Source organism: Galleria mellonella, unplaced genomic scaffold, assembly GCF_026898425.1.
Source record: "Galleria mellonella isolate WM207_F2 unplaced genomic scaffold, CSIRO_AGI_GalMel_v1 utg38, whole genome shotgun sequence".
NCBI classification, from domain to species: Eukaryota; Metazoa; Arthropoda; class Insecta; order Lepidoptera; family Pyralidae; genus Galleria; species Galleria mellonella.
The window spans coordinates 314,156-342,082 of NW_026442090.1; the positions used below are offsets into that span (position 1 = coordinate 314,156).

Genomic DNA, 27,927 nt, shown 5'->3' on the forward strand with positions numbered 1-27,927 from the left:
TCCATATTCAGTCAATATACAATGATATTTCAGCATGCAAATTACCATATAATTTAATTTTTTTTTCAACAATAATTAATTTTAATAACTTTAATAACAAATCGAAACATTCAGTCCACTAATATTTTTTTTATTTATATTAGTATTGTGGTCGGTTTAATTCTTAGTTTAATTACATTTTAATTCACTTACTAGTAAAGGAAGACTTTGTACAAAAGTTGTTTGCTTGGGCACCTCTGTCCCATTCGTGTTTACCGTGAAGCAGTTTTGTTTGCATGGTTATGTTTCAGTTTGAAGGGATATGGCAGTAAATTTACTGGGTACAGAGTAATAATACCTGAGTCCTCAGGAATAACAACGCATGGGCGAAATAGTATACTCTGTTATGTCCAAGGTACTGCTAATGTCTATAGGCGACGGTTACCACTTTCCATAAGGTGGGTCGTCAGCTTGTTAGCCATTCTAAGTTGCATAAAAAAAACTTCTATTGGAACGCAATACAAATATTTACCCACGTATGTTAAGAACTAAGAACGGCCTCGACCTACTTACTCATCTCTTCTTTAATAAATATACTTACCAAAGATAGTTCCACGCACTTGAGTATCTTTCATAGTTTCAATATGTCCGTAACAGTTTGCCAACTTTTTTTACTAAAAGAAACTACACTGTCTTATAAACAAACTTTCAGCCATCTGACTGTATTGTATTTCGTACAAAAATTATTTCTCAGTAAAGCAACTTGACTGCCTTTGTGGCGTAGTGATTCGATATGACCCGATAGTCTCGGGTTCGTTCCCGTACAAAAATGAACTAATTGAGAACATTCTTCTTCAATTTTCAAGACAATTCATCTTTATATCAGCCGTTAACTGTCCACTACTGGATATAGGCCCGTTAAAGGAAAATTTTGCCACAAAAAGCAACAAAGATATGGAATTAAACTTAAGCCCCTAGTAAATTGTCTTGCAACTAATTGTCGATACAATCACGAGAAAAACATACATAATATACATACATATTATTATTAAATATACATATTTTTAGCATCAGAAGTGGAAAATAATTAAAAAAAAAGAAGACGGTAGCAACACAAATGATTTAATACTTATTATTACAAAATTATAACAATTTTATAAAGATATTTAAATAATACATCGAACAAATCACCAGTCTTAAGTAATTAAAATAATAATAAACCAATTACAGCAAACCACGTCACACACACCGTCTGCGCTCCTCGAGAGTTGGCGAACGAAAAAGACCAATGCTATGAACTACCCGGTTTTTATAGGCTTGGCTCCCCACTCCTTGCCCCACTCCTTGTTTGTAGTAGTCTTAATATCTAACAATATTATTAAATATTTATACGACAACTCGGAACCAATTTCTTACGCGGCTCACAGCAAGAGGAAAAAAGAATGGACAGAGGAAAAGTTATAAAATCTAATTTACGGAGTTTTGTTTAACATTAAATAAGCCCCAAATGGCGGAGACATCTTTTTTTTTTCTTTCTATAATATTCTTTTTAACGGAGTTTCGAACGTATTCAATATGCCAATTCTAATATACGCTTATTTTATTATTGCTTAAAAAAAAAAAGAAAATTACTTCTTTGTAATAAGGAAAATGGTATGGAAACGTAATTATTGATATAAAATATATAGATTTCCATATAAAAGAGAAGAAAAGTAATGTGTAAGTACATACCTAAGTTACATTAGTTTTTTTATAATTGATAATGGAATAACAACCCCGCCTGCACTATTGCACGTTTTCGGGACGCCAGTTAGGAATGATAGATGAAGATGAAATAGTAGATTTTGTATTGTACACCTTCTGGATGTGTGGTCTTCCACCGTGCTTTTTTCAAGGCACTTTCTTCCACGCTCAAGCACTCTTTGAAATCAACTTCCAGCAGCAGTATTTCCGAACCGATACGACATCATAACCTTCAATAAAAGAGCATATTCCTTTTTAAAAAGCTGGCAGCACACCTACAATGTCTTTGGTGTTGCGAGTGGTAGTCACTTACCATCAGGTAAGCCACACCATTCATTTGCCCCCTGTGTTATAAAAAAAAATGTTTTAGATTACTTCTTTTATTATTATGGTGAAAGACTAAAAAGATTTCATGTATTAACATATCTTGCCCATAAGCGATAATTTATGATGCTATTTTATTTTACGCATAAAGAGTATTATGGACATCACGGTATAGTCTGTGACGTTTGCCACTTTCCATCAGATAGGCTGTCTGCTTGGTTGCCAATCTAGGTTGCATAAAAGATATCCTAAGATAAAATAGGGGAGAGGGATTGTTAGTAATGGTGACTACCAATCCCATTGCTAGCAATATACCCTGTCAGATCGACCTCCTGGAAATCATCATGCTGAATTCCAGGTGTATTCATCACGCTGAGCTAACTGACTTGCTTTTTCATTCTCACCTATCTATCATCCTTCACTGGTGCTTCGCCAGCGTATAGTGTTAGTGCAGGCGGGGTTACAATTTCGATATCATCCATTAAAAAAAAATATGACATCTTGTTCATTTTAACGCATTTATAAGTGCCTAGCATGTAATCTATATTATCATGTAATATATATATTTTTATACTACTTAGAATGGCAAACAAGCTGACGGCCCACCTGATGGAAAGTGGTAACCATCACCTATAGACATGAGCAGTACCATGGACATAACAGAGTATACTGTTTCGTCCATGATACCCCCCATGCGTTGCCATTCCTGAGGACTCTGGTGTTATTTCTCTGTACCCAGTAAATTCACGCCATATCCCACCCTTTAAACCGAAACACAGCCATGCAAACACAACTGCTTCACGGTTGAAACACGAGTTGGACAGAGGTACCCTTAATATACTTGTATATTCTTAGTACGGTAAATAGCGGCACCGAGAACTCACGTGTCGAGGGGAAACTCGAACCTATTGTTGATTTAGGATGGTTCACCGATGAGCAATATCCCAAGTCGGCATATGATCTCGCCTCCTACAAATTCATAGTTAGTAATGAATTCAAAGTGGCACCCGTCAGCCATCTAGTTTTCTTCATAAGTATAGTATTATAAACTTTATATTTACACTAGCTGTATACCGAAGCTTCGCCCGTGGTCGTGTCGTGATATTAAATAACCTATAACCTTAAGAAATGCGCTTTCGAAAAAAAAAATTTAATCCAACTAGACATTTTTTTATACCACGAAGGTGGCAAACAAGTATATAACCCGTCTGATAGTAAACGGTCATTGTAGCTTATGGACGCCATAACACTAGGGGTGTCACGTGCGCGTTGCCGACCCTGAAGAAACCTTGATATAACTTTTCTGAAGAGCTCCATATTGAAGTCTCTAGGGTAAACCTCGGCAAGGAGTTTATTCCACAGCCTGAGCGTTTGCGGCTGAAAATTTTAGAGATTAACGTGTATATACAAACAAATTCTTTTGTTTCATTATTATAGTACTAACTTTTATCCACGATAGGGATAAATATGTACCAATGTCTACCTCTATCACCAATAATGCTTGTATGCTAAACGTCATGTTGAAGGGGGAAAGGGATTGTTACTAATGGGGTAAAACTGGTAACCCCGCTTGCGCTATCGGTATACACTGGCGGGGCACCAGTGAGAGATGATGAAAAGGCAGGTCAGTTAGCCCATCGTGACGAATTCAACATTAAATTAGTCACGATGGTTTTCAGGGGGAACCGCGTGGAGGTCGACGTGGTAGGCTATATTGATAGTAATGGGGACTAACCTCCCCATTACTAACAATCCCTTCACCCCAAAACTATCATGGTTAGTTCTTTGTTGAATTCGTCAGGATGGGCTAATTGCCCCGCTTTCATCTTCACCTATCATTTCTCAAGGTTGCCCTGCTTGCGTAAACCGATAACGCAGATGGGATTACCATTTCACTATCACCCATTAAAATCAAATCAAATCATTTATTGCACGAATATGGGTACATACATTAGATGAAAATAATAATTACATGTCCATTATTCCACATTCTACCATATCGGCATGTACAATATAAAATTAAAGTAATAATAACTTATAACAATAAAAACAATATTAACAATAATAATAAAATGTAAAAAATGTCAATAAAAATAATTAAATTGTATATCTAATATTTATCATTGTAATAGTCATGTAACGTATAGTAACATTTGGCTGTCAAATATTCTTTTGCTTTTTTCTTAAATACATTTAAATTGTGTGACGGGTGAACACGTTATTTATTGAAAATTATATGTATTACAATATTAAACAACAAAACAGTATTATATCATATCACTAGGACACTCATCGCCTAACTACTCTCTCGTTCGTTAGTCGCGAACTTTCTCGAAGCGCGAGAGGCGCGCTCCTATTGGTCGGTCGGTCGACGCGCCTGCGCTGTACGTTTAGATGGGTCTCACGGCGTAGGTATTTACTATGCATGCGTAATATATATCTATACTTTTCGGTGTTACAATTGTCTATTTCCTTAAATGCCTTCAGGAATTTATTATATATTTGAGAGACTATACCAAAAACATTTTTATCAAATAATGCTGTAACGTGAGTCTGAACGCGAATTTTATCGGTATTACGTTCACTTTTTAACATTTCAAATAAAAGTTTATTCTAAAAAATGTCATGTTGATTGATTGAGCCGTTAAAATGCTAAGAGGTGACAAATAAACACACTTTCACATTAACAATATTAGTAAAGAGTAAGAATTTGGAATATTGGTAAAAATTTGTATAAATATAATTAAACCATAACGAAGTCAATAATGTCAAAACATGAAATCTTTTAGAAAACGTAGTTTATGGGTTTTTTTTTAATGATTACAGTGGAATGGAAAATCCATTTTGATAAAATTTCTGTTGGACTAATTTGTCAGTATAATATACTTTCAAATAAAAAAAGATAGAGAATACTTTCAAACAAATATAACTGAATTATAAATGCCCTTGTTTTTAAAATCGGTTAAAAATCGACTGAACTGATTGTGATGGCATTATCACATTTTCGAATCAATTTTATTTTTTTATTTTGCATAAAAATCCTTTACACTACAAACAAAGTTGCGTGCATAGCTAATTAATTAATAATTTGAAATAATATATGTATGTATATATGCACTCAGTAACAGCAAACATCAATAAAACTCAATAACAAAGTTTTTTTTATACAACTTAGAATGACAAACAAGCTGACGGCCCACCTGATGGAAAGTGGTAACCGTCGCCTATAGACATGAACAGTACCATGGACATAACAGAGTATACTGTTTCGCCCATGATACGCACCATGCGTTGCCATTCCTGAGGACTCAGATGTTATTCCTCTGTACTTTGTAACTTCACTACCATATCTCACCCTTCAAACCGAAACGCAGCCATACAGACAAAATTGCTGCACGGTAGAAACACAAATAGGTGCCCAAGCAAACGGCTTATGTACGAAGTCTCTATCTGGTAAAATTACATTAAAATTAATAAACTTAAATATATATTTTTAACCGTCGCCTATTTAGCTACATAGCTACGTTAAAAATATTTCCTATAAAATCTTGAGGAAATATTTCTGGAATCTTCAACTAAAAGGAAACAAAGATGTGTGTGTGAAGAATTTACCGACGGGAATTTGAGGATTTTCTAAATTGTAACGCCGACCCGAGAAATTTGATGTAAATAAATGAAATTAATACTAAAAAAAGGATATTAAGAAATTTTATTAATATAATATATATGGCAACCCATGGAGGGTATCATGTTCGAAACAGTATACTGTATTATGTCCATGGTACTGTTTATATCTAAAGGCGACAGTTACTGCTTTCCATAAGGTGGGCCGTCAGTTTGTTTGCCATTCTAAGTTGCAAGCGAGCCGTCGCCTAATGTAAAGTGGTAACCGTCGCCTATAGACACAAGCAGTACCTTAGACATAACAGAGTATACTGTTTCGCCCACGATACCCTCCGTGCGTTGCCATTGCTGAGGACTCAGGTGTTATTCCTCCGTACCAATTGGTTATTCTGTTAATTCACTGCCATATCCCACCCTTCAAACCGAAACACAGCCATGCAAACACAACTGCTTCACGGTAGAAACATGAATGGGACAGAGGTGCCCAAGCAAAAGACGTTATCATTCGTGAGGACTCAGGTTTTATTCCTCTGTGCCCTGTAAATTCACTGCCATATCCCACTCTTCAAATCGAAACACAGCCATGCAAACACAACTGCTTCACGGTAGAAACATGAATGGGACAGAAGTGCCCAAGCAAACGACGTTATCATTCGTGAGGACTCAGGTTTTATTCCTCTGTGCCCTGTAAATTCACTGCCATATCCCACTCTTCAAACCGAAACGCAGCCATGCAAACACAACTGCTTCACGGTAGAAACATGAATGGGACAGAAGTGCCCAAGCAAACGACGTTATCATTCGTGAGGACTCAGGTTTTATTCCTCTGTGCCCTGTAAATTCGCTGCCATATCCCACCCTTCAAACCGAAACACAGCCATGCAAACACAACTGCTTCACGGTAGAAACATGAATGGAACAGAGGTGCCAAAGTAAATGACTTGTACAGTCTCTCTCCAGTAAATCCCTTTCTCTGGATCGTTTAATACAATGCGATATAATTCTTTTCATTTATCGAGCCCTTTTGGTTTAAAACAACAGCTATTAACATATACAAGTAACTCTTATAAAATATCCTTGTTTAACACTCGTTTACAGAAACAATTATACGCTTAATTATATTTACGGCCCCTAAAACAATTGCACAGGAAACTGTAGCCACGATATTTCTCTCCAAGGGAAGTTTGGTATTACTCAGGTTGTAATAAAACCGGGTACGATGCCTTGGGATCTGAAAAACTCATTTACCGCAAGTAGGAAGTCATAAGCGGGAGCAGGGAAGAACTTTATTGGGTAACCAGGATATAGAATTAATTCGATGATTCACTTCCGTGTAAGAGAATATTAGTATTTTTTTTTGATTGGTGAAAATGGTATGGTAGCCCCGCCTGCGCTAACGGGATACGCTGGCGGGGCACCAGTGAAGGGTGATAGATGAGAATGAAAACAGCACAGTTAGCCCATCATGATGAATTCATCAGGATTTAACCATGATAGTTTCCAGGAAGAAGCGCGAGGAGGTCGACCTGGTTGGGTATATTGCTAGCAATGGGATTCTCAGTCTCCATTACTAACAATCCCTTTCCCCCCAGAATATTAGTATTAGTATTTTATATTTTTATATGCTCATATAAATACTTGATCTGGTAAAGCTGATTAAAACTGGTAAACGATATTTTTTTAAAATACCATAGAAATTACTCCTTACTTATTAAAAGAAAATATTTTATTCTTTATTGCACAATAAAACTTTGTACAATTGGCGAGCTTAATGCCATATGACATTCTCTACCAGCTAACTACGAGGTAAAAACAAAAAACATATGAAGGGCAGATATGATGAATAATATGCGACATAATTATAGTAACATACTGAAATAATTATATATATATATATATATATATATATATATATATATATATATATATATATATATATATATATATATAAACTATTATATTAATGAACCTGTTAACTGCTTTTGTTGTACAAATAATTATAATATATTCTTTTAAAAATATATTTATATAATGAAATACCATATAAACATATACATAAATATAGCTTAAGTTTAAAAATGAAAAATTTTACAAGAAAAGAACATGTTTAATTCCCCTTTGGGGTTAGTTTACATGCTGTTGCATGTTGGTCCATCAAGATGAACAGTCATAATACTAAAAATATACCACTCTAATAATAAAAAAGGCTTTCTGGTTATGTCTAATCTAACACTAAAGCTATCTTGCCGTGATTAAAGATCCAAAGACAAACTCATGACAAAATGGAATGGTTTAGTGTAAAAGCCATAGATGTGTGTGATGTTTCTTGTGACGAGTTCGAGGATAAAACAAAGTGACTAAAGAACAAGAAAATTTACGCCATCATCTCGTACAAAAATCGATTGCTTGGTTACCTCTGTACCATTCGTGTTTCAACCGTGAAGCAGCTGTGTTTGCATGGCTGTGTTTCGGTTTGAAGGGTGGGATATGGCGTGAATTTACTGGGCACAGAGGAATAACACCTGAGTCCTCAGGAATGGCAACGCATGGGGGTATTATGGGCGAAACAGTATACTCTGTTATGTCCATGGTACTGCTCATGTCTATAGGCGACGGTTACCACTTTCCATCAGGTGGGCCGTCAGCTTGTTTGCCACTCTAAGTTGTATAAAAAAAATATGCAGAAAGAAATTGGTCCTTTCACTCTTGATAGATCGACCAGGCTGTTATTTAATTTGAAAGAATCAAATTATTTTCATAACATTAATTCCAATTCATAATATACCTTAGAAACACTTCTTCATGTCTTGAATTTTATCTCTGGATTTCCATTACTATTAACAATGTCGCTATGAAATAATCTTTTCAACAAAAATTTAATTAACTCTCTGAGACATATTGTCCACTTTTGCCTTTGCAATATTGTAGCACGACTATGTAAGGAAACGCAATTTTGCCGCATTTTGCGGAGATTTGCAAACGTGCAGGAAGCAAGTTTACCGCTTACCCGTCGAATTAATTTTCTTTGAAAATTTTGTACGCAACGCAATGTTTTTGATGTCAGCCACAAGTGACAACAACCATGAGTAAGGATAGTAACCCACTATGCTACGATACTAGGACATTAAGGTACGACGAAGTAATTTAGCTGCGGTTTCTGTGATGTAGGCTGTACTTTGTGTATACAGAGTGAAATCAAAATCGTTAACATTCTTTTACATTAACTACCCGTGAACTTTTAACCAAAAATACATGGGTTATAATAATAATATACTTTATTACTCAGACTAGTAAAAAAGAAAAGCAAATTAATTAAAGCAGTTCACTCAGATGTGACCCAACTCACTAGATCAGTATCTGAATAAAATGCCCAATTATAGGCGAGTTATATTTCTCGCCTATTACTTTTAGAATGCTGTTGGTGCTTGTCCTAATCCTGTGAAGCAATGATGCAGTTCTCTTTCTCTTTATAGCGTAGTAATCATCTACGCGAGATTGAGCAAACATGCTAGAAGCGCTACAAAAGCGAGGTAGCCCCAACAGCACTCTAAAACTATTATTATACTGGATTCGTAGGGCACTGAGTGAGGCTTGTGTGAATACGGTTATGAAACGACAAAAAAATTTAATTCCTTTACTAACAGTGCGTGCAACTCTTAAGTTACTATGGGTTTAAAACTTAGTTCAATACAATAACTAGGAGTTAAGAATATTTTAGTCAAGAAAGTTCAACTAGTTTCGGGATCATCCGAAACCCTTAATCATGAGCGACTGTGACGCAAGCGCGAGCCGTAGGCGTTCGCGGCTTTATTGACGTATTTTTAATTTTTGATTCACAAAGCTTCTATCCTAATACGAGTACATTCTATAACATGGGTTGATTCTTACTTTTACGTACGATTAACTGTTACGGTATCACCCTTTATATCTATTCTATCAGTTCGGCCGAGGTGATCGACCCTCTCAATTACGCCTACAATCACGTGCGAAACCTATTTTTAACTTCTGACTTCCGAAAGTAGATTCTCTCTTCGCCTTTTTCTGCATGTTACACGATATCTTCAAGTGTTCTGAGTCGAGTTCAGTAATCTATTTGCAATTTTTACCGTGTTGGTCCAATAACAATTTCATTGTAACTGAATACATTTATTTTGATTGACCAAAATACTGTTGATTTCGCTTAAATTTTTTTACAAGGTTGAAAATTAAGTGTACCTTTATTCATTGATATCAGCTGTTAGTATTCAGTGTATAACAGTGATAAACGTAAGCCTCTTATTTTCCAGTACTTGCCACGCTTGGCAGATAGATTGACAACCGCAGTTAGGTTTTGATGATGTTAAGTTACTTTTCACTTGATGGTAATCAATCACTGCAGTCCATACTAGAGTTTTTAGTTGCACATCATAGAGTTTTCAGGCTCTATAATATGGAAATCTTGGGTTACAATCGACCACATCAGCGGTGCAGTTGTGGAGATCTTACTTTGCGTAAATAAGATCCCAGCTTCGATTTACGGTTGCGATTACTTATAAAATGAAATTTTCTGAATTACTTTAAATGTAGGTGTTTTAGCTCATGTCCTATATTCTAATAGACTTGTATGCAAACTACATATTATATATCGTAATTTTTTATGAGTCTACTGCTGGGTTCGGAATGTCGTTATCTGCTGAGAAGAACCCACAAACTTTACAGTTACTTGTCTAAATTTCATAACATTTATGTATATATTATTTATTTTGTATAAGAGTACATTATTAACTGTTATTTTATTTGCCTAATCGCCATAAGAAAGTACCGCTTTAGTGAGTCACTGTTCATCCCAAAGGTTGATTGGTAAAAAATGTCATTAGCATTTTTTTTTGATGGGTGAAAATGGAATGGTAACCCTGCGTGCGCTAACGGCATACGCTGGCGGAGCACCAGTGACAAGTGATAGATGAGAATGAAAACAGGCCAGTTAGCCCATCATGATGAATTCATCAGGAATTAACCATGATAGTTGCCCCCTGGCACCGCGAGGAGGTCGACTTGGTTGGGTATATTTCTAGCAATGGGATTCTCAATCTCCATCACTAACAATCCCTTTCCCCCCTGTCATTAGCATTAAGTCCACCGTTTGTACCATATTTTCTTTTGGACTACTAAAGTTATTTAATTAAATAACACAAAATAGCTTGAAGGCCAGGCGATTAATGTAATCGTGTAAGACTTGTTATTATTATAGTACCCAAGTATTCTATCTTTCCACTCTTCAATTTGATTAATCATTTATATTCTATACTAAAAGATTTGATTAAGGTTTCAATGACTATAACTTTTTTATTAGACTCCGGATTCATTGATGGGGCTATAAGGTCGGACCCTTTTAATTGATTGCGTTTTCAGCTTTAGCCGTTGTCGAGAAAAACGTCTTGGTAAATCGAAAAATGAACACGAAAGAAAGAAAAGTAAAAAATAATTTATTTAAAGAATCAACAGCAAATTCCGTTTATCCTATTAATATTATATTATAAATGCAAAAGTTTTTAACGATAAATGGATGGATCTTTGTTACTCTTTCATGCAAAGACTACTGAATGGATTTGAAAGAAATTTGGTACACGTTTATGTTTCTTTTTAATGAGTGAGCATGAAATAGTAACTCCGCCTGCACTATCGGTATACGCTGGCGGAGTACCAGTGAGGGATGAGATACGTAATGATAAAAGCAGTTAAGTTAGTCCATCGTGACGCGTTCCACAAGAATTAACCACGATGGTTTCAAGAAGGAACCGCGTGTAGCTCAACCTGATAGGGTATATTGTTACCAATGAGACTATTAGATCTTATTACTAATAGTTCTTTAATTTGCCATGTGCCCGACAACATGTGACCCCTTCCTTTTCCGTGGGTGTCGTAAGAGGCGACTAAGGTAGGGCAAGAGTTAGGCAGCAGCGTCCCTTTTAAAACATCTCTAAAGCCTAACTGTTGCCAACCCACTTGTCAAGCGTGGCAACTACTGGCAAATCCTCCCTAAGGGGGAAGCTTATGTTTAACAGTAGCAGTTAAAAGTTGATATGTTGATAATGATGATCATGATGAAATAAATCAATATTATCTTATTAATATAATAAAATTGTTAAAACGATGTCTGTATATAGAGAATATTTAAGAACATTTTATATAGGGGGCTTAATAAAGTGTCTGTCTCTCTGTATGTTTGTTTCGGTATCACATAAAAATTACTGCATCAAACTGGTTGCGGTATCTGATAAAATAAAATAGTAAAATCTAGTATATATTTCATCTCGATACGCCACCTAGAAATAGGTATCTCGTTGTTTTTCTTCTTCAGAAATCCATGCGTACGAAGTACCGAGCAAAAAGCTAGCAATGAATAATTCAGTAAATAGGTATCTTGCGGTCTTGTCGTACGTGGCGGAGCGCAGTTTTCCCTCGTTAGTAGGTATCCCGCGTCAAGGATACGCCGGCCGCCCACAATCAATGCCAAGGCTACTATTTTGTGTGACCTTGTAGGTGCGTACGTAGAACAATAAACAAGTTTCCTTTTGCTTTACACAGATGGCATAGTACTTGAAAGTTCGTTCAATATATTTAACTTTATGCGTTTAAACCAAATGGTCAAGGGATGGGCAGCACCTCTCAGGTCGACCTCTACACGGTTCCCCCTGGAAACCATCATGGTTAATTCTTGTCGAATTCATCATGGTGGGCCAACTGACCTGCATTCATTCTGACCTATCATCTTCCAGTGGAGCCTCGTCGGTGTACACCAATAACGCGAGCAGAGTTACCATTTTCACCCATTACAAAAAATCCATTATAAAGGTTGACTGGCAGTTTACTTCGCACTAAACTTTCATCCTCATCTCTTTCACTGGTGCTCCGCCAGCATATATAGTTAGGGAAGGCGGGATACTATTCCATTTTCATTCGCTAAATATACCCTACAATTGTTATTACAGTCTGCTTCAAAAGAAACTAATGAAAAAGTTATTAAACAAATGATTCATTCGACCATAAGACAATTTGTCAATATCCAAAAGTACGAATAGAAAATCGATTAATTGGTTTAACACTTCGATATGATATTTCATTTCATTTGTGTTTCTGTAAAAATTTCAACAAACTTTGGTTTGTTTTGTTGAACTAGGTGTTAACTTGTGGAAGTCGGGGGGAAAGAGATTGTTAGTAATAGAAACTGAGAATCCCATTGCTAGCAATATACCCAATCAGGTCGACCTCCTCGCGGTTCCCTCTGGAAACATCATGGTTAATTCCTGATGAATTCATCGTGATGGGCTAACTGGCCTGTTTTCATTCTCATCTATCACCCTTCACTGGTGCTCCGCCAGCGTATTCCGTTAGCGCAAGCGGGGTTACCATGCCATTTTCACCTATCAAAAAAAAAACTTGCAGAAGTCCATATCACTGGTCATATGATTAGAATTATTTTGTTTAATTCCGCTACCATTAGTATGTATGTGACCGTCAACACTCGAAGATTGACCAGCATTATTATTACTAGTTGTTCCACAACCTTCCATATTAGCCATCAATCTCCAGCTGCCATTTTGTTCGCGCACATTAATTTTGTAAATTTGGTTTCCCTTTAAGTTTTTTTAAAACATAGCGCAGTTTATCGGTACGTTCACAATAGAAATTGACTTTTTTTAAAAGCAATATAAAGTTGTTTATAATTCTGGGATTGCAAAGCTGTCAGGCCTACCCGGACAGTCATCCACTGGGTAAAGTCCTTTCTTAAAAGCATCCTTTTAAGGGAAGGGAGGGGGGTGTTCTAAGAAGGGTACGTTCAACTGTCAAGTTAATACGGAGGGTTCGAAATTTTTTTGCCGTTTTAGACCCACGTTTTTTTTGGGAATAACGTCCGGTATCAAAACCATTTCAATCAGTATATATGTATCTATAATAATATAAAAAAAAACTACGTCAACCGAAACAGTGGAATAAAGGGAAGAATATTAGTATTATTTGCCGCCATATGGTCCCGGCGTAGAACGGGCCACCTTTTGAAAGGTAAAAAAAACTGTAAAAAGTCGTTTGGGTACCTCTGTCATACTCGTGTTTCTACCGTGAAACAGTTGTGTTTGCATGGCTGTGTTTTAGTTTGAAGGGTGGGATATGGTAGTGAATTTACAGGGTAGAGAGGAATAACACCTTAGTCCTCGTAATGGCAACGCATGGAGGGTATCATGAGCGAAACAGTATACTCCGTTATGTCCATGGCACTGCCCATGTCTATAGGCGACGGTTACCACTTTCCATCAGGTAGGTCGTCAGCTTGCTTGCCATTTTAAGTTGAATAAAAAATAAAAACCGAAATCGCATATTATACGAAATATAATTTTCAATACCTTAGAAATATTTACGGAAACCCCAGTATATTAATTATGCAGAGTATAAGCTGACATGACACGTCTGATTGGGCCGATGTCAGCTAAGCCGGTTGGCGTTATTTAACGTCACATGGAAATATTTTGGTGGGACTTAAGCTGATTACGGACTTATTACATGCAATGAAATGTTATATTACGTTAGCGATCCGCCCTGACTTCGCACGGAAAGTAGATAATAATATACGCTTAAATTTTTTCTAACACCATATTATATTTATTGGGAACGAGGGGGAGGGGTGAAAAGAAATTAATAATTTTTATATAAGTTAAAAAAAATTATATATAAAAGAGAGTGAGGAGCAGCCAATACAGCCATACAAGCAACCAATTGCCTTCAAGAAGACAGATAAAGATGCCATGCCGAACTACACAGACCATCCGTGTATTTCGGCTCAAAACCAAGTGACCCGGATGTGGTAGCCTCCGGAGTAGTAGCGTGGTTAGTTGACTTTGATATTTGTTATTTATGCAAAATTGAAAAATTAGACATGATGATTACATTTAGCGAACCGTCAGCTTTCTAATTAAGATTCTTAACTAGATTATCTCTAATGACTACAATTTTTTCGACGCTCCGAAGTACCTTCGATATTGGTGTAAAAAGGTTATCCCATTTATTTATAGCAAGCTGTAGTCCGCAGCTTTGTTTGTGTAAATTCATTTAAATAGTAATAGATATTATACAGGTTGATATTCGAATCATTAATTTATTTATTTATAATTTTGCACACATTAAATATGACTACAGGGTGGACTAAATGCCTGATGGCATTCTCTACCAGTCAACTGTTATGCTAAACAACAAAAGCAAACGGCGGTGCATGGATTAAAAAAAAATTTAAATTAAATAAAAATTTTGAGAGATAACAACAATTTATGATAAACTAGCGGCCCGTCCCGGCGTCGCACGGGTGGCACGGGTCGCATTTTTACATTTTAAAAAGTGGCCATTAGGGCTGCACACGCGACGGAAGCTTAAAAATGGAGTAACTTCTCCCGTTTTCCCAACATTTCCCTTCACTGCTCTGCTCCTATTGATCGTAGCGTGATAAATATACAAACATGTAGAATAATATACTTACAAAAAATATACATACATAAATTATAAATAAATTAAAAACATTAATGGTACGTAAAAGTACATAAAAATATACCTATATAGTAACAACATATTAGAATTTCTTGAATAAAAAAAAACTAACTCAACTTTGAGTTGAGATAGTTTTTTTTTTTTTTTTATAATAGATGATCATGCTCAAGAAATCTAATTAAATTAAATGAAAATGAAATTATATTTATTTCCTATGAATGTGATACATAATGGAATGGAATTAACGACAATAATTAGCTTGCACATTCAGCCAGTTTGGCATGTAACATTTTTATACATATTTCATAATATTACATTTATCTAGTATTTAATTGTCAATTAACAGTTCATTATGTTATTAGCATATTATTCATTGTAATAGATGCATTAATTAATTAATAATTCAATAATGTCATTAAAATATGTCATCCATTTTACATTCAAATTAGTCATTAATGGAACGAAGTTTGCATTTATATAGCTCGCTCGACTTCTTTTAAAATGAATAAAGTTAATATAAATAATATAGCACAGAGATATATATATATATATATATATATATATATATATATATATATATATATATATATATATATATATATATATATATATATATATATATATATATATATATATATATATATATATATCTTGTCTGTGCTACTGTATAGCGTAGAGACGTGGATTCTCACACAGACACTTCATGCAGTTCCTCTGGAAGCTATCGTACTGAATTCCAGGTATATTCTAGGCAGGGCTCACTGCCCTGCCTTTCATCCTCACCTATCATCCCTCATTGGTGTCCCGCCAGTGTATATTGTTAGCGCAGACGGAGTTACCATTCCATTATTATCCATTAAAAACCTCCAATAGGAGTGGAACTCAGAGAAGAAGAAGAATGACTCAACAGCTGAGCGCGCCATGTTAATATCATAATTATCGTATCAGGCGTTAACTGTCCACTGCTGGACCTGGGCCTCCCGAGAGGAAAGAGATTCTGCCCCATTGCTAGCACTATATTATACCAGGTCGACCTTTTTGCGGTTCCCCCAGAAAACCATCGTGATTGATTTATTATTAATTTCGTGACAACGGATCAACTGGCGTCCTTCATCCTCACCTATCATCACTCACTGGTGTCCCGCCAGTGTATACCGATGGCGCAGGCGGGATTACTATTTCATTATCATTTATTTAAAAAAACTTAGTTCTCGTCCTAATTGGGGGGTTTTGTCAGTAGCTGCCACATTTGGCAGGCGGGTTGGCAACCGCGTCTAGGCTTTGGTGATCTTATCTCTCGAATATTAAGCTCCCTTAGTTGCCTCTTACGATATCCACGGGAAAGGAAGGGGTGGTCTATTCTATGCCAGGACCATACAGCAGTGGTGTGTTAGTATGGAATGCCGACTTTTTTATTATTTTTCAACCAATGTTTCTTTGATGAGAATTTTCAGTTTCGCTGCTTGAACACTCATACTCACACACAGATACTGTTTCACTCTTTATACGGTTGTAATAAGGTCAAATCTTTGGTAAGTATTATCTGTGGTAAAGTCGATTGCTTGGGTACCTCTGTCCCATTCGTGTTTCAATCGTGAAGCAGTTGTGTTTGCATGGCTGTGTTTCGATTTGAAGGGTGGGATATGGCGTGAATTTACTGGGTACAGAGGAATAACACCTAAGTTTTCAAGAATGGCAACGCATGGTTATATCCATGGTACTGCTCATGTCTATAGGCGACGGTTACCACTTTCCATCAGGTGGGCCGTCAGCTTGTTTGCCATTCTAAGTTGTATAAAAAAAAGTAGAGTCTGTCACAGTGACAAATAGAGTCTATGTCACTATGACATAGGCTCAACCTGTCTACTATGATTGCAACCATAGTAAAAATCTAATAACAAAGAATCATATAAAATAAAAACTGTAAATCACATGATTGCCTCCTTTCTTCTTATGCAAATATAATTAGTTAAAAGAGGACGAAAGATACACCATCAGTTACTATTTTTCTCAATTCATAGCAGGTTAGTGTATAGAAAATGTTTGATAGGTCAATTATTTGTCAATAACAAATTTTACATTGCTAGATTATATGTTCGACACAGTTTATGTAGAAAGTATGCAAGCAGCTTGTATATGAATTTTGTAGGGTTATAACATTTTCTATACACTAGCATGCTATGAATTGACAATTTTATCACTCCTTCTATGTAATTCCTTGTTCTTAGGTGCAAATTGCACAGGATTATGGTTACAATAATTTCACTAATAACAACAAAGTTGCGTTCAATATTTGTGTTATATACAGAATTACCATTTAAATTTGTTTAAAAATATTTACAAAGCACCCGTTTCAAAAACTTTCTTCCAAAGTATACCTAATAAAGATTAAATGCAGACCAAAGTTTATTCGCAGAAGCGTAGAAGAACGACTGTGGAGTCGGGTCGTGTAACAAAGTGAATAAAATTCATTATTTGTAAAGTCCTCACCGGCTCCGGGTCACCTGGTGCCCGTTTATGAAAACTCGGTTCGAGCTTTTATCCTTGTCGACAGAGGCTTTTAACGTTACATTGAAAATTCTATAGTCGGCACCTCAACGTCTTAAAGGCAAGTTATTGCATTATGTATTATTTACTATCTCTTATCCGCGACTTTGTCCGCGTAACCGGAATATGCTCACTGATCAGAATAAAATGTAGCCTATGTATATTTATGTATATGTATATGTATATGTATATGTATATGTATATGTATATGTATATGTATATGTATATGTATATGTATATGTATATGTATATGTATATGTATATGTATATGTATATGTATATGTATATGTATATGTATATGTATATGTATATGTATATGTATATGTATATGTATATGTATATGTATATGTATATGTATATGTATATGTATATGTACATAAATTTTCCACCCTATATAGTCTGTGTATATTAAATTGTATAGCAATTGATTCAACCGTTAAGGCCTTAAGAGGTAACAACCTTTTTTTTTTCAACCGATTTCAAAAATAAGGTTATTGTGCATTGAAATTTAAATAAAGAAATATACTTACAGATTGGTCTCATATATAGATGTTTTACCAAAATTAGTTCAGCCAGTTTAGTTTTTAAATAAAATAACTGGATATGCGACGATTGAAGTTGGTTATTTTTTTGTAAAAAATTTTTTTACTTTAATAATATTAATAATGACACTTATAGCTGAAGTTAGTACATAGCGATAAAATATAATTACAATGCTGGAAAAATATTCGTCATGGGAACAAACTCAATCAGTAACTAATTAAATAAAATAGCTAAAGATTGTGTCCCACATAAAAAGACTATTTTTTTATACAACTTAGAATGGCAAACAAGCTGACGACCTACCTGATGGAAAGTGGTAACCGTCACCTATAGACATGAGCAGTACCATGGACATAACAGAGTATACTGTTTTGCCCATGATACCCCCCATGCGTTGCCATTCCTGAGGACTCAGGTGTTATTCCTCTGTACCCAGTAAATTCACGCCATATCCCACCCTTCAAACCGAAACACAGCCATGCAAACACAACTGCTATACGGTTAAAACACGAATGGGACAAAGGTACCCAAGCAAACGGCTTTTGTACAAAGTCTCCCTCTGGTGGTGACTTCAATTGTGATAGAACCAGTTATTTTGATTAAAAACAAAATTACAAAACCAATTTGGATAAAACTTTTATGAGGCTAATGTAAGATGTATACTTATCCTGTCTGAAAAAACAATCCAAATCGGTTTAAAATTGACGGAATTATGAGGTAACAAACATAAAAATAATTACATTGAATTCAGAGCCTTCTTCCTCTTGAAGTCGGTTAAAAATAAACTCAATCATTAACTGTTTCAATAGAACAAACCAAATCACAATTAAATATAAAGCATCCCCTTTTCCAAGAATATGAGGGCTTATCGTAGTATAGTTATTGAAAATTAAACTTTATTCCAAATATCCCAGTTCTTAATCTAGTTCGCACTGGTTCCGCGAATTAGACCAGATTACGGAATACAAATGGAGCAGTCAATGAGTCAAGGATAAAGTTAGGCGCGTGACTGATTTAGATAAGCACCTATTATTCAAATTCTATCAAGAGGCAGGTACATTGTATTTGAAAACCTAGGTGAGGAGACATCAAAAACAAAGATTTTAATTTTATTGAAAATGTATATTTATTTAATTATCACATCAAAAACATAACCATATACAGTAACAATTTGAAAATTTAAATGAAATATAGACTAATGTACAATAATATACATATAAAGATAAAGTATATATCAAAATACAGAAGTAAAGATACGAAAGGCAATCTTTTACAGACCAGAGAACACATAGAAGTAGAAGTATAGGTAGATAGTGCAAATATACATATACATATTTGTTGTTGTTGAAATAATTACATATACGTCATCAGCATCACACAAATTATACTGCACATTACGTCACATTACACTTAAATTGGCAAATGTTACTTAATGGGATACACTTATCCCAGTATCTGATTTCATCATATCAGACAATGTTGGTGATACTAACACAATTATTCTTTATAGACCACGTCCCGAATTTATTTCTGCAGAATCTACTAATATTGTTTCGTAGTCACTATCATAATATTCAATGTACTCGTCAGTGTCATAATCACTGTCGTACTCGAAGTCATCCTCAGTATTATACTCAATTTCTTCGTTGCTACGATATTCGATCTCATCGTCAGTTTCACCTTCAATTACATTGTCCGCATTATCTTCAAAATCTTCTTCAAAAATTTCATCACTATCATATCCATCACATTCTAAACAATAATTTAAGCAGTCACCATAAAACATGTGATAGATCATATACACAATAATGCCACTTGTAAAATGAGAATAGTAGCTGGACAATAGTTCGTCGTAATACTCCATATTTTTTCACAGTGAGGACTTGCTGTTGTTAGTCCGACTTAAACTCTGGCTTGAATACAACTGTCAGTTCAAGTTATGGGTTTCAATACTTATTGCAATTGTAGTAAAGTATGCAATTTATATGTAATTAACATAATGGGAATATTATCTAATTTCGTTATCTAAGTGATATTCGTTAATTACTTTTTAAGTATTATTTCCTAAAATTTCTATAATTGTTATTTCCTTAATAATATTATCTCTAGTTAATTAATATTTATTATTGTTAATATTGTTTGTATAATATTTGACTCATATTGATTGCCTGCCGTGTAATCCCGGCATAGAATTGACCATCCCTTCTTCATTGTCCTCGGATACAGAAATATATTTTGTTACATTAACGCGTTTATTTGTTATGTCTATACTAATATAATCATCATCTTCTTACCCTTATCCCAATTTTTGGGGTCAGCGTAATATGTTTTTCTCTTCCATTCTTCTCTGTTCCCAGTCATTTCCGCATTCACTCCCATTCTGACCATATCATCTTTCACACAGTCCATCCATCACTTTTTAGGTTTTCCTCTGCCCTTATAGCCATCCACATTCATTCTTAATACCTTTTTTTTTTAAATGCTAATTGTCTATAGTAATATAATAATACTACAAATATGTAATGGATAAACTTTAAAAGTACTCAACCGAATTTAAAAATTCTATCACTCATAGAAAACTACATTGTCAGTGTCAGTAACTTAGATTAAATTGTCTTTCTATCTATCTACCCGTGTTAAGGTGAGGCGGACTACTTATTTTAAATATTTTTTAAAAAATATTTCACTACTTTTTTTATTATGAAGGTTCAAAACATTTATCGTTTACTAACCTACGTTTCTTTGGAAACAATACTCAGTTTTACTGTTAGAAAATTCTCTTCAATAGTTTGTTTAAAAGGTTTTTCTCCAAAATGATACGTTTTCCCTCACTTTTATGCAGTAACAACCTTCGATCATTTTCATTGCGTTTTATCAACTGCAAGCACCAATTAATATGAATCATAAGCAATGAAAAAAAATTGAGCAGTAAGACATCTTTGTTGCTTTTCCACTGCTTCCTACAATATAGATATTATATGACTGTAATACAAGTACATCATTGTACAGTTTACAATTTTAACATTTCTCCGACTATTTCATTTCTCCAAAATTTATCCGACACTTAAATTTTATGCAAAATTGCGAAATAATACCCAATCTAGCAACGCTGATTCTCTTAAAAATGTTGTAAATATATAGTTTTATTTGCTGTATTGTTATTTATTATGTTCATTATAAACTTTTTGCTTTTGCCCTTGGCAATCTCAGATAATGTAGCAAATAATGAGCTACATGTTACTAGAGAAAATGATACATTACACCGAGTAATTGTTGAATGGATCTCGTGTTATTTATTGAAGAGTCCAATGTCTAATGGTTATTTGTAATGTATTTCACTAATACTACTAATTTAATAATACTAAATAATAGTATTATATTATTATTTTACTATGGTTTTTTTTTGCAAAATAATTGTTGGTAGATTTAATTGAACTACGATGCTATCATGCGTATACTATATCACTGGTTATTTGAACAGAATTATTTTGTTTATTCCCTCTACCGCTAATATATGCGTGACCTTTAACCTTTCGGAGTTTGAGTGCCAAAATTAAAACTAGGCTCCCAGAAGCGATGAAATTATTTGCCAGCCGCCTCGTTTAGAGGTGAAATTCATGTCGCAAAACGTACATGAATAAAATGACAGTCGGAAAGTAATGGCTAACATAGAAGATTATGGACATTCTGGTAGTAATAGTGGTGGTCAATCTTAGAGTGTTAGCAGTCAGACCTAATCTACCCTTAGATCATATGCTAATTATTGTCGCCTGTCGCTTTTTGTAATGAAGTTTATTATTTGTTTTTTTTTTGTGTACATATTGCTTGGGTACCTCTGTCCCATTCGTGTTTCAACCGTAAAGCAGTTGTGTTTGCATGGCTGTGTTTCGGTTTAAAGGGTAGGATATAGCGTGAATTTACTGGGTACAGAGGAATAACACCTGAGTCCTCAGGAATGGCAACGCATGAGGGGTATCATGGGCGAAACAGTATACTCTGTTATGTCCATGGTACTGCTCATGTCTATAGGTGACGGTTACCACTTTCCATCAGGTGGGCCGTCAGCTTGATTGCCATTCTAAGTTGTATAAAAAAAAACATATTGTTAATCTTTGTCATATGAATAATGATACAGATCTATAATAGATATCTCTATGATGATAACTCTTATTGTTTCCTTCAAGAAATGCTTGAATTGAACAATATAATTGAATGGAAGTTATTCTTCATTTTCAAGGGTTTTCATTCATTTATTCAAAAACACGTTCACATTATTATTTACGTGTTGATAATGATAAATCTTAATCATCATATCAGCCTTTAACTATCCACTGCTGAACGTAAGCCTCCCCCTTGAAGGGTTTTGCCAGTAATTGCCACGCTTGGCAGGCGGGTTGGCAACTGCAGTTAGGCTTTGGAGATATTTTAAGAGGGATGCTGCTACCCATCCCTCGCCTTCGCTTAGTCGTCTCTTATGATATCCACGTGAAAGGAAGGAGTGGCCTATTCTAAGCCGGGACCACACGGCGAATAAATCTTATTAGTTAGAAGAAGTAATGGGCCTGACTCTGAGAGGCCGTCTCTAAAGCTATCTCTTAATATTGTAATATGATAGTGTAGCGAAGTTACTGTATTATGAATCACTTTAAACTTAATTTATAATAATTTATCCTTAAATCTATTTAGATTTTTAGTTTTTCTTTTTTATTGGTCTTTAGAACAAAGATTTCGCTATTCGCATATTTCGATGTTTCGATTTCGCAAAATCCAAATTCCCATAAGGGGGGCTATGCCAGTAGTAGCCACGCTTGACAGGCGGGTTGACAACCGCAATTAGACTTTTACAGATATTTTCAGAGGGACGCTGCTGCCCATCTCTCTACCATAAGCTCCCTTAGTCGCCTCTTTTTTTTTTTATACAACTTAGAATGGCAAACAAGCTGACGGCCCACCTGATGGAAAGTGATAACCGTCGCCTATAGACATGAGCAGTACCATGGACATAACAGAGTATACTGTTTCGCCCATGATACCCCCCATGCGTTGCCATTCCTGAGGACTCAGGTGTTATTCCTCTGTACCCAGTAAATTCACGCCATATCCCACCCTTCAAACCGAAACACAGCCATGCAAACACAACTGCTTCACGGTTGAAAGACGAATGCCTCTTACGCCACCCACTGGAAAGGACGGCGTGGTTAATTCTATGATATATGTATATAATGCCAACCGAAATAATAGAATAAAAGCAAGGCTGTAAGGTATTAATGGAAGATTGGACGTTTCACTAAATTGAACAAATCGTTGGTCGGAGCGGAGTCCTTTGTCACCGTTTTTATGGCGATTATAATAAGGCTGATGGGACAATTTTGATAAAATATTATCTGTCTATAGATTGGAGTAAGTAGACATTTTTGAGGTATATACAAATATCTATGTTGTTCTACAATCAAATATCTTAAAGAAGTTTATATTATACGCTAAAAAAAATAAAAAAAAAATATTCAAACATATCGACAGTTCGTACAGACATCTAGACTAGTCTAGAACATTCTCGACCAAATTGTGTAGTTAAACCGGTAGTTATTATATTAAAATGTGTAATTACGAAATATTAATAATTATGTCGACTTTTTAATTACATTAATGAGATTTATAATTAGGTTTTTTTTTTTTTAAGAATAATAATGGAATTGTAACTCCATTGCATGCGCTAACGGTACACTCTGGCGGGGCACCAGTGAGGGATGACAGATGAGAATAAAAAAACAGGTCAGTTAACCCATCGTGATGAATACATCTGGAATACAATACGATAATTCCTAGGGGTAACTGGAGCTCGACTTGACAGGGTATATTGCTAGCAGTGAGACTGGTAGTTCGCATTACTAATAACCTCCCTCCCCCTCAGAATAAGGTTAGGTTTTATTTACATTCAGTTTATTTTTGAAGGAATTTAGACTGACTACTCTGCCAATCTATTAGACCTTTTCCATTGAGTCATACCACCGTTGTAAGCATGTGGCTCTATTCTACTGAGCTACTCTCGATCTCATATGTACCTACCTACATATACGTGCAAACCTGTCACTGTCCATTTACTCAACGGAATATAAAAGTAAAAACATTTCGGATTGAAATGTTGGAATAGAAGTTGGTCGCACGTACTGTGTTCATGTTTTATTCATATTCAAGAAGGGACGAAATGTAACTGCATATGTTAATGGCACGTGTACAACCAACGATGGCAAATACATGTTAATATAATATTTATTTATATTTTATAATAGATCATTTGGTCGTGTGATCCTGGCATAGAAAAGGCTAGGGGCACACGACGCGTGCGTGCGTGCGTGAATGCGCTCGTGTCTACGTGCACACAATGTTACTGCATACAAATGTAATGTTTACAAGTATATGTATACACATATACTTGTAAACATTTACCAGAGGGAGACTTTGTACAAAAGTCGTTTGCTTGGGTACCTCTGTCTAATTCGTGTTTCAACCGTAAAGCAGTTGTGTTTGCATGGCTTTATTTTTGAAGGGTGGGATATGGCGTGAATTTACAGGTTACAGAGGAATAACACCTGAGTCCTCAGGAATGACAACGCATGGGGAGTATCATGGGCGAAACAGTATACTCTGTTATGTCCATGGTACTGCTCATGTCTATAGGCGACGGTTACCACTTTCCATCAGGTGGGCTGTCAGCTTGTTTGCTATTCTAAGTTGTATAAAAAAATATTACAAAATATAGATACTAGGTAGTACATGAACTATATGATAATTACACCATTAATATATTATATATTAATATTTGTATGAACTTGTCAACTAATGGAAAACAAAACAAATTAAAAAAGAAAGTTCCAATTGTTTTCAATCTGAAATTAAATATATTGCGAGATATTTTATTCATTTGTTCCATATAAATACAAACAAGCAATCATCTTGTTTGTTCGAGAGTCCGCCGATTGGTTTATAAACATCAAATATTGTCTTACATTATGAGGTATAACTTTGGATTGGAGTTTCTTAAAATATATTGCGCAGTATTGAACTAAAGATTTCGCAGGAAAAGCACAAGTAACAACCCTGAGCACAGGGGACGAAAGGGATTGTTAGTAATGGAGACTGAGAATCCCATTGCTAGCAATATACCCAACCAAGTCGACCTGACTTCCTCGCGGTTCTCCCTGGAAACTACCATGGTTAATTCCTGATGAATTCATCATGATGGACTGACCGGCCTGTTTTCATTCTCATCTATCACCCTTCACTGGTGCTCCGCCAACGTATCCCCTTAGCGCAGACGGGGTTACCATACCATTATCACCCATTAAAAAAAATACAACATACAATATGCGCTAATTTAAAAAATAACCTATCCGTGTACCGAATTTCATTTAAACTCGTTCAGTAGTTTATGCGTTAACGAGTAACAAACATCCATCCATCAAGCGTTATAAGTTTTCGCATTTATTATATTAAAAGAACGTATAACATTGTTATTAAGTCGTGACAGCCCTAGCTGAGTTGCACGCCCGGGAATATTTGGGTCGGCCGGAATGAGTTACACATGATAAATGAACCTCAAAACGAACCCACGTATAGTAGGACTCAGGGCTGTCGCAAAATTGCGGTCCTTAGATAAGTCATGTACTTAATGATATGTAATCCTTAAAATTAATGCACAAATTATCATACTTCTGTACTAGCTATATCTCATGACTTTGCTTGCAAGAATGAAATAAAAAGTGAATTTACTGGGTACAGAGGAATAACACCTGAGTCCTCAGGAATGGCAACGCATGGGGGGTATCATGGGCGAAACAGTATACTCTGTTATGTCCATGGTACTGCTCATGTCTATAGGCGACGGTTACCACTTTCCATCAGGTGAGCCGTCAGCTTGTTTGCCATTCTAAGTTGCATAAAAAAAAAAAGTAACCATAATTCATGGGAGGAAGGAAAGTAATTTGATTTAGTAAACGCATTGCATACAATGTACCCTGGCAAGTCGACCTCTACGCGGTTATCAATGGAAACGAGCCAATTCGTAGTGAATTCAATCAGATGGGCAAACTGGCCTAACTTTGCATCATCGTCCCTACAGGTATATCTTCAGCGTATACCGAAAGTGTAGGCAGGATTGCCATTTCATTTTCATCCATTGACCGCAACAAAAATGGCAAAATATCTAAACTTAGTACTGGCAATTATGAGAATAAAGAGTTACCAATAATAAAAATAAAAAAAAAATGCTGACAAAATTACAGGAAAAGTTAGTAACCAGCTAGTATACATTGGTTTCCAATTTATGTCCCAATACAACATATTACATTCAAGACATAAAACACATTGAACGACAGACGGATATTGTATGTCTGTCTGTAAAACAACGAACGTATTTCAAACACGCATTGTCACGGCCATTCCGGAAAATCAAATGCCACGGAAATGTGCGATGTTTTTGCTTAAAATAGAACGAATGGCGAACAACTGGGTATTGAAAGCTTTGCAGTATGTAAAAATATTACCACCGATGTTAGGAATTCGTGGATGAATGGAAGGCAATGTGTAAATAAATGGAATGAAAAATGAGAAACCTCTGATGTTTCATTCGATTTATTCACACATCATTCTTATACTCGCGATGCCTTCGAACATTTATAATTCAAATTAGGAACTTGGAAATATAAAATCCTCGTACAATTTATTTTTAATTTTTTAATTTATGCCAGCACGCCCGAAGTTTTGGCGGGAAATCATCGATAATTTTTTTTATATAGATATGATGTAAGGTATCTTTTTAAAAAAATATAAGCATCTATATATAACCATAGACAATTGTCATAACCGATTTAATAATATAAAATTGTACTCTAAAAAAACCCAAATTTAATGTTATTTCTTATAGTAGAATCGTCACGATGGTCCAACTGATCCCACTATATCCTTATCGTTAGCAACATTCCATTTTCATCCATAGAAAAATTGTTCTTTTTTTTTCATTTAAAAAAAAACTAGAAGTCATAATCTAAGACAGTTTCCATCTTATTTTAATAATCCTGTGTGTTTTGTTTCAGAGCCAACTATGGGACGAGTATGAACTAGAGGACGCCACCTTCGCAGAGTGCAGCATCAGTAACGCTTACAATAGCTTCCAAGTAAGCTGCTATAATCTATTTCTATAAAACATCATGAGAATTAAAAACAAATGAATAATTGCTTTTTCCAATAGACTACAGCATGGGGTTCTTCAAAAACGAGGTAAAGAGGTTTCTTCAGGATCGGCAACGCGCGCGTAATGCCCTTGGTATTGCAGGCGTTCATAGACTACGATAACTGCTTAGTATCAGGTGGACTATATGCTTATATACCAGTAGTACAAAAAAGTACCTTAGTAATATAAAAAAAATTAACTTCTAATGTCTAATTTTTTTTTATACAACTTAGAATGGCATACAAGCTGACGGTCCACCTGATGGGAAGTGGTAACCGTCGCCTATAGACATGAGCAGTACCATGGACATAACAGAGAATAATGTTTCGCCCATGATACCCCCCATGCGTTGCCTACATTACTGGAAATTGTAAGAATAGAAAGAAACAAGAAAGAACAGACGTAAGAGCGAATATAAGTAAGGC

The 27,927-nt window shown here is 35.3% G+C and overlaps 1 protein-coding gene across 2 annotated transcripts in view; it reads left to right on the forward strand.

Moving 5' to 3' along the window:
* Nucleotides 1–27,927, forward strand: part of LOC113523077 (diacylglycerol kinase delta) — a 216,477-nt gene that overhangs the window by 124,556 nt on the left and 63,994 nt on the right. For both annotated transcript variants that reach the window (XM_031914019.2, XM_052897909.1), the window contains one exon: nt 27,366–27,446. In XM_031914019.2, the coding sequence (XP_031769879.1) occupies nt 27,366–27,446 (81 nt within the window). The remainder of the gene's footprint in view (nt 1–27,365; nt 27,447–27,927) is intronic.